The 15,271-nt window shown below is 42.2% G+C and overlaps 2 protein-coding genes and 1 long non-coding RNA gene across 3 annotated transcripts; 2 read left to right on the top strand and 1 right to left on the bottom strand.

Moving 5' to 3' along the window:
- The first annotated feature begins 1,466 nt into the window (after positions 1–1,466).
- On the top strand, positions 1,467–3,616 carry LOC117335933 (IgGFc-binding protein-like). The gene is made up of 3 exons (XM_033896217.1): positions 1,467–1,563; positions 1,968–3,139; positions 3,605–3,616. Exons 1-3 carry the CDS (start codon positions 1,467–1,469, stop codon positions 3,614–3,616), a joined length of 1,281 nt encoding a protein of 426 aa, XP_033752108.1.
- A 1,755-nt stretch (positions 3,617–5,371) lies between these two features.
- On the bottom strand, positions 5,372–5,612 carry LOC117336265. Its single transcript, XR_004534567.1, has 2 exons — positions 5,503–5,612; positions 5,372–5,440 (listed from the first exon to the last, which is right to left on the bottom strand). It is a non-coding gene; the product is annotated as an uncharacterized LOC117336265 (long non-coding RNA).
- A 433-nt stretch (positions 5,613–6,045) lies between these two features.
- LOC117335328 lies at positions 6,046–11,735 on the top strand. The gene is made up of 2 exons (XM_033895264.1): positions 6,046–6,286; positions 11,268–11,735. Exons 1-2 carry the CDS (start codon positions 6,112–6,114, stop codon positions 11,648–11,650), a joined length of 558 nt encoding a protein of 185 aa, XP_033751155.1. The 5' UTR covers positions 6,046–6,111; the 3' UTR covers positions 11,651–11,735.
- Positions 11,736–15,271: the final 3,536 nt, after the last annotated feature.

The raw sequence follows: 15,271 nt of genomic DNA, 5'->3' as shown, positions 1-15,271 counted from the left end.
TTGTGGAGTAGTTTTCTATGGTGCACGGTGTCAAAGGCCTTTGAGAAATAGAGTATGGCGCAATCGATTTGGGTGTTCTTGTCGTGTGCCTGTAGAAGGGCTTCCATCGTGACGATAAGTTGGGATTCGCACGAATATCCACTTCTGAAGCCGTGATTCAGGTTGGTGAGTATGCTGTTGCTCTCTAGGTGGTTTAGTAGATGTTTACAGATGATATGCACTAGGACTTTACAGGCAACGCATGTCGGTGAAATCGGGCTATAATTCTCTGCAAGGTGTTTGTCGCCTTTCTTGAACACACTGGTAATGTTTGCTTTAAGCTAATCCTTAGGTAGTGTTCTGGAGTCCAGGGACAGTTGGAAGATGGCACTAAGACCTGGAGCTATGTGTTTGGAGCAGTTCTTAAGAATTCTATTTGGTATCGAGTCAAGGCCACTGGCTTTGGTGATGTTCAGGTTGTGGAGGAGTTTGGCAACACCTTCTGTGTCTATAACTATCTTCTGGATACGGTGTTTGATGGTTTTCTGAGTTAGCTGTGGCAGGGGTTCATCTTCACTGTCTACTGTGAAGACAGATTGGAATTGTCTTAGCAGGATGTGCGCTTTTTTCAGGCTGTCGCTGGCGAGGGCTTCCTTTTCTTTGAGTGGTGAGACACATTTGTTGTCCTGTTTTCTAGATTTGATGTAACGCCAGAAGGTTTTGGTCTTGGTTCTCAGACCTTCTTCAATGGTGTTGTTGATATGGTCATATTTAGTCCTCCCAAGTTCGTCTTGATCTCTCCTTGGCATGCCTTGTAATTAGACCAGATATTGGTTTTCTTTGCTTGCTTGTACAGGCGTTGTTTACGTCTCATCATTTTCCTGATCTTGTTCATCAATGGTAGGGAGGTAGGTTTACTAGAAAGCTTTGATGGTCCGTTCTTTCTCATACTCCTTGAAAGTATCCCATGGTTGCATGATTGTTTACGATGGATGTCGTGGTTTGTGAAATGTCCTCACTGTCTGTTTCTATTTGTTCCCAGTAAGCGTCGGTGTTGTATATCCTCCTCCGCTGTGTTGTGTTATGGTTCGATTTTACATCCATATCGGTGACAATAGCATCGTGATCGGAGAGGTATACTGACTGAGGATTTGACCTACATTTGTACGGCAGATGTCGCCGATGAAGTAGAAGATGATTATCCTTATACCTATTCAATTGGCAAATCTATATTTTTGTTCGTTCTTCCCCTCGTTTAATCGACGTGAAGTGACAATCGATACAAGTTGCAGGTTAACATGTTTGAGAGCATGATACATGACGAGCGGGGACACAAATCACACACTCATTTCTTATTCAACTACGTCAATATACATCACTGATCAGAACATGTAGTCTTTGTAGCTCTGATACATGCACACAAACTGTAATGCTAATTAACATTGTATTAATGTGATCACGTGACAAAGGTAGACGTCAGACAGCCAATGGTTACAGAAGTGGTAACCCAGTGCCCCTCTAGAGCGGCAGACAACATGGACAGGACGTTTTTAGCTCCTCTGTTGCTTCTCATCCTCTTCGATGGTGAGTACTGAGCGCTTATTGATTCTCTACAAAAACTTTTTGATGCTAAAGTTTTAGTATAAAACTCAAGCTTATTTCTCATTCAAAGGAGTGAAATCACACATTTATTTTTCACAAGCAATAGGACACTTAACAGTAAAACCCAATTGAAAACATAGACCGCCAATGACTGTTTACAACCAGAAAACACACAATAGCACATGTCAATAGCAGTATTGTTATGTTTTAAAATAAATTTAGAAGCAATTCTGTTGTGTAGGGTGTTACCTGTGTGATATATCCTCTTTATTTTGATAATACATGAGAAAGAAATAGCTTCTTCATGTTCCCAGCATGTTTTCAAATGAAATAGTTCTAATTCTATAGTGTACCAACTAAATCAAGACTTATTTTTTTTTTTTCAGCTTGTCAGAGTAGTAACCGATATATGGTGGGGTTCATGGAGAATTCGAAATACCCCAAGTGGTTAAGCGTTTTCATCCGTGCCAAGGAAAGTGGTGCTGCTGTCAGAATCAGGTCTCATTCAGAAAACGAACCAAAGCTTAACTCGGAATATCTCATACAACCAAATGCTACTATTTTAATCAAAATTTCGAAAGAATACGAAGTCACGGGCACAAACAAGAGCGTTCAGGGGATATCAATCGAGTCCGACCAAGAATTATTTATTCTGATTCATTACTGGGTAGAATCGGTGTACCAATATACGTCAACTAGCTGTTTGGCTATCCCGGTATCGTCGCTTGGGTTGTCGTACTACGCTGTTACTGAAAACAATAGAGCGGAAATCCTGATTATCGGTATATACAATGACACTTCGCTCAGGGTAACTGGCAACATACCCTTCAAGTACAACCAAGTAACAACGGATGTATTAACAGAAACCATTAATGAATTTGAAACCGTACAACTCCAGGCTGATAGTGGCTCGTTGACCGGGACCCACATACATGCAGACAAGGTTGTGAGTGTTTACAGTGGTAATAAATACTTTAATCAGAGAGTTTTAAAAAATCCTCTAATACAGCAGCTAAGTCCGGTAAACGTCTGGGGAACCGTCCATATTACGCTGGCACCTCTTCACTGTGATTATAACGTCATCATTGTCACGGGGTCCGCAGACACCATTGTGAACTCTTCGTGTGGTCAAACATTTGAGCTGACAGAAGCTGGTTCATCAACATATGTTGCTATGGGGAACTCAGTGTGTCAGTTGGAGTCAAACCATCCAGTCTCTGTGACAATGATAGTTCTAAATGAAGCCAATCCACTTTCTAATTCGTCTATCATGGTTAGAGTACAGCCGCTGCAACAAGTGAAAGAGTTAGTTTTTTTCGACACAAATTATGAAATGGATACATCACTGATATTGGTAAGCGACGTAAAGGAAATCCTCCTGGACAACGGACCGATTTCATTATCATCTGTTCGAAACACGTCATTCTACTTCATTCGGTCACCTGTATCTTCAGGCCACCACGTCATCAGCTGCGACCCCGCATGTTCAGTATCAGCTTACGTCTTCAGTTATGGATTTCAAGAATGCATAGGGTACCTGATAATTTCCAATGAACACGTGAGTACAGTTAAAAACAAAATACATATCTATTTCCATTCGTCAACAATTTTGATTCCGTTTCGTAGGTATTTTTATTTCATCATCCGATTAAGTTTCCACCTGTGTATATGTTGGATCTGTCTGTATGAATGATGAGTGATGCCCCCCTTTTTAGTATGATTGTATATTAATATCTGGACAACTCCTGCTACAGTTTTATCTAAATGTTGTTCACCATTGACATAATCATCACACACTGAACAGCTGTACCTAGGTTTTGTTGTTGTTGTTGTTGTTGTTTTTCCTCCGCCTTTTTATTATTGGTTCCTTTTATTTATAGACGGCATCGTGTCCTTGCAACCCGTCCTACATTTTTATCAAAACCTTCAGAATCAAGTATGTAGTCAGCATACACTGACGTTATGACATGTGCTGGTCCGTGTATTTTTATGACAGCTATTAGTCTATTTCCTATTTTTACAGGCAGAACATTAGCCAGACAAGACATTAGCAAAACACAACATTAGCCAGACACAACATTAACTAGACACAGTATTATCCAGATTCATGTATCCCCTCCTTTAGTTTTCATGAAAACCTACCGAAATTTCACCGATGTAGTCAGCGTACACTTAAGTTGTGCACTCGCACTTCATTTTCCCCTTTCGTTAATTCTATTGAGTTAATCTAAATGTCCAATCACATATTTAGCGGAAATCTGACGTAAGCGATTTTCGCGCTGGGCGTTTCCCGCTAAATTAGGATTGCGCCATTTTCGTTGTTTCTGTAGTTTTTATGCCAAGTCTTCTTGGTGTACTAATTTATCATTCCGCTTTTCTGTTGAGATTCGGTGATGCGCTTAAATTAAACCATGCCAAAAAAAGTAAAGTATTCCCAGTTTTCTGGGTTTGAAGGCAGAATCTTGTCCGGACAACTCTCCTTACATTTTTTATCTTAACACTTTAAACTTGCACGTGGTCATCACGCACTGAAGATATGTTCATTGTATTGCCTTGATGTACCTTTTCCTTACGTCTATGCAACATAATCTTGTTACATCTGTCCTTTTCTTATTGAATAGGAGTTGGGGCTGTTTGGGAATCCTATGGAATTAGGTAACGAGTTGGGATGTCAGCCATCATTTCCATTACATATATTTCATTTAACGTCCTTTCAACGTCCTACCATTTATGGACGGCCAATCCGTCCAAGTGAGTGTATGTGTTGAACTCGGGAGGATATGATCAGTGCGTATTTGATGCCGACTTTATAGTGCTACCTCAGTGAATCATACTGATGAAGACACCCAGCAGGTCACATTATACTGACAACGGGGTAACCTGTCTGTCTACTCCAAAATACGGAACATCAAGCATGCATAGCAACCATATACAGACTATGGTCTATCTCAGCCAAGGGAAAGGCTCAAAACCTTCACTGTTTCTCCTCTCATGAATAACCAAATTTAAAGTGCGAGTAATTTGTGAAAGTGCCTTGTCAATTTGTCGCAGGTCACAGTATTTGCCTAGTTATGAAAAGTCTGGAATCGGGAATCGTCTTCTGGCATTCATAAAGAAACACACGTGAAATCCCCCCCTTCCCTTCATCAGAGATGCTCCCTTGTTCCTTTGAAGAAATGATATAACATTATGATTACTTTTGCCCAGTTGTTACCAACCGGGATGACAACCATTTTATTATCACTAGAGTTCCGTGATACTGTCTGTGTGACCAGGTAACTAGGTTACTGTTCTGTGTTATCCTAAATGATTGGCCTGGGCACCGTCATATATAAAATGTGTTATTAATGACCAGGCATATCAAAGATTTCAATAACATCACGGTAACCTTCGGAAACATTATATCTTTAAAACAATAGTTTAATATTTGGAAATTATTTTACTACTTTTAAAATAATTCATAAAATAGTTTCACATTTAAGCTTTAGTTAATTCTTGAATAAATATACCCACTCTTACTATATCCAATATATAAATGATACAGGGGATGGGAGATTCAACGTCAGTGTAAAATGTTCGGTAGCGTTTTGTGACACCCAGCCAACTGATTACACAAGGAATACAAGAATCCGGCCATAGTAGTAGAAATAGTTCAATAGGTATAGATGACTATAAAAACGTCATTCTGGCTCGGTGAATACACAAATTAAAATATAATAACTTCTTATGTGTTTTTGTGGTATAGATTGTAGATGTAGTTGTAGAGTTGAATAAAGATGAAGTCGTAGAGTTGAGGTTCCTCTGTTTATTGGTGCAGGTATGTGTAGGTAGTGTCCGTTCGCAGACGGGTAGGAATGACCTTGTCCGTGCAAAGCACGGCCGAAGGACCGGCGTGTCCGTTCGCAGACGGGTAGGAATGACCTTGTCCGTGCAAAGCACGGCCGAAGGACCGGCGTGTCCGTACGCAGACGGGTAGGAATGACCTTGTCCGTGCAAAGCACGGCCGAAGGACCGGCGTGTCCGTTCGCAGACGGCTACTCTTTTATAATGATCATGATGTGCATTGGCCGGACAGATAGATTTCCCCTAACTTAATATGGTTATGGGGTTCGTGACCTGAAGTCTACATGTAAACACCACATTAATTATAACTGCACAAAGATAATTGGATACAACCAGTATTACATGAACATGGTATAGATAACATCCAAGTTGTTTAGAGAACCGAGGTCCATCTAATTATTGGCAAATTAGCTAACATGTGTACATGTAGATATGATTATTTACAAGTTCTAAGTATAATTATATAAACTTCTACTGAACATATTACAGTACAAAATGTTGGTATTTCTCTGGCCATATAAAACTTGAATGAATTGACAAAAGTTTTTTCCGGTAATAACGGAGAATGTGCTGCAAGTTTATTACATGTAAATCTTGTTATGTTTCCAGGGGTATGGCCAACTTAACACAGCCGTCACTGGGGACCACCAAACCGGGATTCTAACAGGTACTTCAGCCAAGTCAGTGATGGTTACAGGCGATACCACAACCCTCGATTTATTCGAGACATCGACGCCTCCGGCAACTGATAAGTTAAACGGGAGTTCATTTACAACAGAAACCGCAGCTGACCGAACAGTCAATGTGTCAAAACAGTCTCCTACCATGTCATCTACAGACGAACTCGCAACGCTTACATCAGGTGAGTCATCAACGCTTACATCAGGTGAGTCATCAACGCTTTCATCAGGTGAGTCATCAACGCTTACATCAGGTGAGTCATCAACGCTTACATCAGGTGAGTCATCAACGCTTACATCAGGTGAGTCATCAACGCTTACATCAGGTGAGTCATCAACACCTACATCAGGTGAGTCATCAACACCTACATCAGGTGAGTCATCAACGCTTACATCAGGTGAGTCATCAACGCTTACATCAGGTGAGTCATCAACGCTTACATCAGGTGAGTCATCAACGCTTACATCAGGTGAGCCATCAACACTTACATCAGGTGAGTCATCAACGCTTACATCAGGTGAGTCATCAACGCCTACATCAGGTGAGTCATCAACGCTTACATCAGGTGAGTCATCAACGCTTACATCAGGTGAGTCATCAACGCTTACATCAGGTGAGTCATCAACGCCTACATCAGGTGAGTCATCAACGCTTACATCAGGTGAGTCATCAACGCCTACATCAGGTGAGTCATCAACGCTTACATCAGGTGAGTCATCAACGCTTACATCAGGTGAGTCATCAACGCTTATATCAGGTGAGTCATCAACGCTTACATCAGGTGAGTCATCAACGCCTACATCAGGTGAGTCATCAACACCTACATCAGGTGAGTCATCAACGCTTACATCAGGTGAGTCATCAACACCTACATTAGGTGAGTCATCAACGCTTACATCAGGTGAGTCATCAACGCCTACATCAGGTTAGTCATCAACGCCTACATCAGGTGAGTCATCAACGCTTACATCAGGTGAGTCATCAACGCTTACATCAGGTGAGTCATCAACGCTTACATCAGGTGAGTCATCAACACCTACATCAGGTGAGTCATCAACACCTACATCAGGTAAGTCATCAACACTTACATCAGGTGAGTCATCAACGCCTACATCAGGTGAGCCATCAACGCTTACATCAGGTGAGTCATCAACGCCTACATCAGGTGAGTCATCAACGCCTACATCAGGTGAGTCATCAACGCTCACATCAGGTGAGTCATCAACGCTTACATCAGGTGAGTCATCAACGCTTACATCAGGTGAGTCATCAACACTTACATCAGGTGAGTCATCAACGCTTACATCAGGTGAGTCATCAACGCTTACATCAGGTTAGTCATCAACGCTTACATCAGGTGAGCCATCAACACTTACATCAGGTGAGTCATCAACGCTTACATCAGGTGAGTCATCAACGCTTACATCAGGTGAGTCATCAACGCTTACATCAGGTGAGTCATCAACGCTTACATCAGGTGAGTCATCAACGCTTACATCAGGTGAGTCATCAACGCTTACATCAGGTGAGTCATCAACGCTTTCATCAGGTGAGTCATCAACGCTTACATCAGGTGAGTCATCAACGCTTACATCAGGTGAGTCATCAACGCTTACATCAGGTGAGTCATCAACGCTTACATCAGGTGAGTCATCAACACCTACATCAGGTGAGTCATCAACACCTACATCAGGTGAGTCATCAACGCTTACATCAGGTGAGTCATCAACGCTTACATCAGGTGAGTCATCAACGCTTACATCAGGTGAGTCATCAACGCTTACATCAGGTGAGCCATCAACACTTACATCAGGTGAGTCATCAACGCTTACATCAGGTGAGTCATCAACGCCTACATCAGGTGAGTCATCAACGCTTACATCAGGTGAGTCATCAACGCTTACATCAGGTGAGTCATCAACGCTTACATCAGGTGAGTCATCAACGCCTACATCAGGTGAGTCATCAACGCTTACATCAGGTGAGTCATCAACGCCTACATCAGGTGAGTCATCAACGCTTACATCAGGTGAGTCATCAACGCTTACATCAGGTGAGTCATCAACGCTTATATCAGGTGAGTCATCAACGCTTACATCAGGTGAGTCATCAACGCCTACATCAGGTGAGTCATCAACACCTACATCAGGTGAGTCATCAACGCTTACATCAGGTGAGTCATCAACGCCTACATCAGGTGAGTCATCAACGCCTACATCAGGTGAGTCATCAACACTTACATCAGGTGAGTCATCAACACTTACATCAGGTGAGTCATCAACGCTTACATCAGGTGAGTCATCAACGCCTACATCAGGTGAGTCATCAACACTTACATCAGGTGAGTCATCAACGCTTACATCAGGTGAGTCATCAACGCCTACATCAGGTGAGTCATCAACGCTTACATCAGGTGAGTCATCAACGCTTACATCAGGTTAGTCATCAACGCCTACATCAGGTGAGTCATCAACACTTACATCAGGTGAGTCATCAACGCTTACATCAGGTGAGTCATCAACACTTACATCAGGTGAGTCATCAACGCCTACATCAGGTGAGTCATCAACACCTACATCAGGTGAGTCATCAACGCTTACATCAGGTGAGTCATCAACACTTACATCAGGTGAGTCATCAACACTTACATCAGGTAAGTCATCAACACCTACATCAGGTGAGTCATCAACGCCTACATCAGGTGAGTCATCAACGCCTACATCAGGTGAGTCATCAACGCCTACATCAGGTGAGTCATCAACGCTTACATCAGGTGAGTCATCAACGCCTACATCAGGTGAGTCATCAACACTTACATCAGGTGAGTCATCAACACCTACATCAGGTAAGTCATCAACACTTACATCAGGTGAGTCATCAACGCTTACATCAGGTGAGTCATCAACACTTACATCAGGTGAGTCATCAACGCTTACATCAGGTGAGTCATCAACACCTACATCAGGTGAGTCATCAACGCTTACATCAGGTGAGTCATCAACACCTACATCAGGTGAGTCATCAACGCCTACATCAGGTGAGTCATCAACGCTTACATCAGGTGAGTCATCAACGCTTACATCAGGTGAGTCATCAACACCTACATCAGGTGAGTCATCAACACTTACATCAGGTGAGTCATCAACGCTTACATCAGGTGAGTCATCAACGCCTACATCAGGTGAGTCATCAACGCCTACATCAGGTGAGTCATCAACGCCTACATCAGGTGAGTCATCAACGCCTACATCAGGTGAGTCATCAACGCTTACATCAGGTGAGTCATCAACGCCTACATCAGGTGAGTCATCAACGCTTACATCAGGTGAGTCATCAACGCCTACATCAGGTGAGTCATCAACACTTACATCAGGTGAGTCATCAACGCTTACATCAGGTGAGTCATCAACACCTACATCAGGTGAGTCATCAACGCTTACATCAGGTGAGTCATCAACGCCTACATCAGGTGAGTCATCAACACCTACATCAGGTGAGTCATCAGCGCTTACATCAGGTGAGTCATCAACGCTTACATCAGGTGAGTCATCAACACTTACATCAGGTGAGTCATCAACGCTTACATCAGGTGAGTCATCAACACCTACATCAGGTGAGTCATCAACGCTTACATCAGGTGAGTCATCAACACCTACATTAGGTGAGTCATCAACGCTTACATCAGGTGAGTCATCAACACTTACATCAGGTGAGTCATCAACGCTTACATCAGGTGAGTCATCAACACCTACATCAGGTGAGTCATCAACGCCTACATCAGGTGAGTCATCAACGCCTACATCAGGTGAGTCATCAACGCCTACATCAGGTGAGTCATCAACACTTACATCAGGTGAGTCATCAACACCTACATCAGGTGAGTCATCAACACTTACATCAGGTGAGTCATCAACGCTTACATCAGGTGAGTCATCAACACTTACATCAGGTGAGTCATCAACGCCTACATCAGGTGAGTCATCAACACCTACATCAGGTGAGTCATCAACACTTACATCAGGTGAGTCATCAACACTTACATCAGGTAAGTCATCAACACCTACATCAGGTGAGTCATCAACGCTTACATCAGGTGAGTCATCAACACTTACATCAGGTGAGTCATCAACACTTACATCAGGTAAGTCATCAACACCTACATCAGGTGAGTCATCAACGCTTACATCAGGTGAGTCATCAACGCTTACATCAGGTGAGTCATCAACGCTTACATCAGGTGAGTCATCAACGCTTACATCAGGTGAGTCATCAACACCTACATCAGGTGAGTCATCAACACTTACATCAGGTGAGTCATCAACGCTTACATCAGGTGAGTCATCAACGCCTACATCAGGTGAGTCATCAACGCCTACATCAGGTGAGTCATCAACGCCTACATCAGGTGAGTCATCAACGCCTACATCAGGTGAGTCATCAACGCTTACATCAGGTGAGTCATCAACGCCTACATCAGGTGAGTCATCAACGCTTACATCAGGTGAGTCATCAACGCCTACATCAGGTGAGTCATCAACGCCTACATCAGGTTAGTCATCAACGCTTACATCAGGTGAGTCATCAACGCCTAAATCAGGTGAGTCATCAACGCTTACATCAGGTGAGTCATCAACGCTTACATCAGGTGAGTCATCAACGCTTTCATCAGGTAAGTCATCAACGCTTACACCAGGTGAGTCATCAACGCTTACAGCAGGTGAGTCATCAACGCTTACAGCAGGTGAGTCATCAACGCTTACATCAGGTGAGTCATCAACGCTTTCATCAGGTGAGTCATCAACGCTTACATCAGGTGAGTCATCAACGCTTCCTTCCACTAACTCCTCAAATAAAACTTTGAATCGAATCGCACACCCTATGGATAATCGAGCAGCGACGATTCAGACGAGACAGGTGTTTCGGAAATCCCATTAAATTTCGATGTAGGTTTTATATGTAATTTGTCGAGGCAAATTGAACAGACAGGTATATATATATACATTATTATGTAGCGAGTCACAACCATAATGAAGACGAACAGTGACGTGGTACAAATCAGATGTACATCTTAATATTAATAAGCATGTTTTTCAATCGTAATCAGTATGGTATTTGGTTAGAACACAATACTTGGATATATTCTTTTTGTTTGTTTGTTTTAGAAGTGACGACCCATTGGCCTGGAGGAAACACGACTAACAATGTCGTGAACAGCACCTGCACGTGCCGGGCATGTTCTGCTAAAAATACTAACTACAGTCGGGAGCAGTTGGAGGGTCTGGTGGCGGAACTGAGGCAGAAACTACAGGTGAAGCGTAAAGCCACGACCAAGTACGTGCGAACCCTGACGTCTGCCCCAGACCAGCGAACGTCATCAAAGGTGGTGGGATACATAGCGGGGATTGTCCTCGTAACCATGGCAGTGGGCCTGTTGGTCATAGACAGTCCGAACCTACTGGGCATGCTCAAGACCATCAAATGTAACCTCTTTTCACATAAATCATCAGGATGTTCCTGTTGCAGGAAAAGGGGACGTAACTTTTAAATGGATCAGTTTTGTTTTAAACAAATATAATCATCCAACCAGAATGTAACTGTGATGACGAATAAAGACGTATTGAAGCAGTGTGTACACCACAGACTTCATTACTAGTTTACACAAGATGGCAGTGTGTACACCATATACTTTATGACTAGTTTACACAAGATGGCAGTGTGTACACCACAGACTTCATTACTAGTTTACACAAGATGGCAGTGTGTACATCACAGACTTCATTACTAGTTTACACAAGATGGCAGTGTGTACACCACAGACTTCATTACTAGTTTACACAAGATGGCAGTGTGTACATCACAGACTTCATTACTAGTTTACACAAGATGGCAGTTTGTACACCACAGACTTCATGACTAGTTTACACAAGATGGCAGTGTATACACCACAGACTTCATTACTAGTTTACACAAGATGGCAGTGTGTAGACCATATACTTCATTACTAGTTTACACAAGATGGCAGTGTGTACACCACAGACTTCATGACTAGTTTACACAAGATGGCAGTGTGTACACCATATACTTCATGACTAGTTTACACAAGATGGCAGTGTGTACACCACAGACTTCATGACTAGTTTACACAAGATGGCAGTGTGTACACCATAGACTTCATGACTAGTTTACACAAGATGGCAGTGTGTACACCATATACTTCATGACTAGTTTACACAAGATGGCAGTGTGTACACCATAGACTTCATTACTAGTTTACACAAGATGGCAGTGTGTAGACCATAGACTTCATGACTAGTTTACACAAGATGGCAGTGTGTACACCATAGACTTCATGACTAGTTTACACAAGATGGCAGTGTGTACACCACAGACTTCATGACTAGTTTACACAAGATGGCAGTGTGTACACCATAGACTTCATGACTAGTTTACACAAGATGGCAGTGTGTACACCATATACTTCATGACTAGTTTACACAAGATGGCAGTGTGTACACCACAGACTTCATGACTAGTTTACACAAGATGGCAGTGTGTACACCATAGACTTCATGACTAGTTTACACAAGATGGCAGTGTGTACACCATATACTTCATGACTAGTTTACACAAGATGGCAGTGTGTACACCATAGACTTCATTACTAGTTTACACAAGATGGCAGTTTGTACACCATATACTTCATGACTAGTTTACACAAGATGGCAGTGTGTACACCACAGACTTCATTACTAGTTTACACAAGATGGCAGTGTGTACACCATAGACTTCATTACTAGTTTACACAAGATGGCAGTGTGTACACCATAGACTTCAGGACTAGTTTACACAAGATGGCAGTGTGTACACCATATACTTCATGACTAGTTTACACAAGATGGCAGTGTGTACACCACAGACTTCATTACTAGTTTACACAAGATGGCAGTGTGTACACCATAGACTTCATTACTAGTTTACACAAGATGGCAGTGTGTACACCATAGACTTCAGGACTAGTTTACACAAGATGGCAGTGTGTACACCACATACTTCATGACTAGTTTACACAAGATGGCAGTGTGTACACCACAGACTTCATGACTAGTTTACACAAGATGGCAGTGTGTACACCACAGACTTCATTACTAGTTTACACAAGATGGCAGTGTGTACACCACAGACTTCATTACTAGTTTACACAAGGTGGCAGTGTGTACACCACAGACTTCATTACTAGTTTACACAAGATGGCAGTGTGTACACCATAGACTTCATTACTAGTTTACACAAGATGGCAGTGTGTACACCATAGACTTCAGGACTAGTTTACACAAGATGGCAGTGTGTACACCATATACTTCATGACTAGTTTACACAAGATGGCAGTGTGTACACCACAGACTTCATTACTAGTTTACACAAGATGGCAGTGTGTACACCACAGACTTCATGACTAGTTTACACAAGATGGCAGTGTGTACACCACAGACTTCATGACTAGTTTACACAAGATGGCAGTGTGTACACCATAGACTTCATGACTAGTTTACACAAGATGGCAGTGTGTACACCATATACTTCATGACTAGTTTACACAAGATGGCAGTGTGTACACCACAGACTTCATGACTAGTTTACACAAGATGGCAGTGTGTAGACCACAGACTTCATGACTAGTTTACACAAGATGGCAGTGTGTACACCACAGACTTCATGACTAGTTTACACAAGATGGCAGTGTGTACACCACAGACTTCATAACTAGTTTACACAAGATGGCAGTGTGTACCCCGTATACTTCATTACTAGTTTACACAAGATGGCAGTGTGTACACCATAGACTTCATGACTAGTTTACACAAGATGGCAGTGTGTACACCATAGACTTCATGACTAGTTTACACAAGATGGCAGTGTGTACACCACAGACTTCATAACTAGTTTACACAAGATGGCAGTGTGTACACCATAGACTTCATTACTAGTTTACACAAGATGGCAGTGTGTACACCACAGACTTCATGACTAGTTTACACAAGATGGCAGTGTGTACACCATAGACTTCATTACTAGTTTACACAAGATGGCAGTGTGTACACCATAGACTTCATTACTAGTTTACACAAGATGGCAGTGTGTACACCATAGACTTCATTACTAGTTTACACAAGATGGCAGTGTGTACACCACAGACTTCATTACTAGTTTACACAAGATGGCAGTGTGTACACCAACAGACTTCATGACTAGTTTACACAAGATGGCAGTGTGTACACCATAGACTTCATGACTAGTTTACACAAGATGGCAGTGTGTACACCATAGACTTCATGACTAGTTTACACAAGATGGCAGTGTGTACACCACAGACTTCATGACTAGTTTACACAAGATGGCAGTGTGTACACCATAGACTTCATGACTAGTTTACACAAGATGGCAGTGTGTACACCATAGACTTCATGACTAGTTTACACAAGATGGCAGTGTGTACACCACAGACTTCATTACTAGTTTACACAAGATGGCAGTGTGTACACCATAGACTTCATTACTAGTTTACACAAGATGGCAGTGTGTACACCATATACTTCATGACTAGTTTACACAAGATGGCAGTGTGTACACCACAGACTTCATTACTAGTTTACACAAGATGGCAGTGTGTACACCATATACTTCATGACTAGTTTACACAAGATGGCAGTGTGTACACCATAGACTTCATTACTAGTTTACACAAGATGGCAGTGTGTACACCACAGACTTCATTACTAGTTTACACAAGATGGCAGTGTGTACACCACAGACTTCATTACTAGTTTACACAAGATGGCAGTGTGTACACCACAGACTTCATGACTAGTTTACACAAGATGGCAGTGTGTACACCACAGACTTAATTACTAGTTTACACAAGATGGCAGTGTGTACACCACAGACTTAATTACTAGTTTACACAAGATGGCAGTGTGTACACCACAGACTTAATTACTAGTTTACACAAGATGGCAGTGTGTACACCACAGACTTCATGACTAGTTTACACAAGATGGCAGTGTGTACACCACAGACTTAATTACTAGTTTACACAAGATGGCAGTGTGTACACCATAGACTTCATGACTAGTTTACACAAGGTGGCAGTGTGTAGACCATAGACTTC

Source organism: Pecten maximus, chromosome 10, assembly GCF_902652985.1.
Source record: "Pecten maximus chromosome 10, xPecMax1.1, whole genome shotgun sequence".
Taxonomy (NCBI): Eukaryota; Metazoa; Mollusca; class Bivalvia; order Pectinida; family Pectinidae; genus Pecten; species Pecten maximus.
This window is presented reverse-complemented; position numbering and strand designations above follow the sequence as displayed.

Excerpts from the sequence above, each read along its gene's own strand:
- LOC117335933 (XM_033896217.1), top strand. The coding sequence starts at position 1,467 with ATGGTTACAGAAGTGGTAACCCAGTGCCCCTCTAGAGCGGCAGACAAC. Across the intron at positions 1,564-1,967 it reads GCTTCTCATCCTCTTCGATG|CTTGTCAGAGTAGTAACCGA; the intron begins GTGAGTACTGAG and ends TTTTTTTTTCAG.
- LOC117335328 (XM_033895264.1), top strand. The coding sequence starts at position 6,112 with ATGGTTACAGGCGATACCACAACCCTCGATTTATTCGAGACATCGACG. Across the intron at positions 6,287-11,267 it reads ACTCGCAACGCTTACATCAG|AAGTGACGACCCATTGGCCT; the intron begins GTGAGTCATCAA and ends TGTTTGTTTTAG.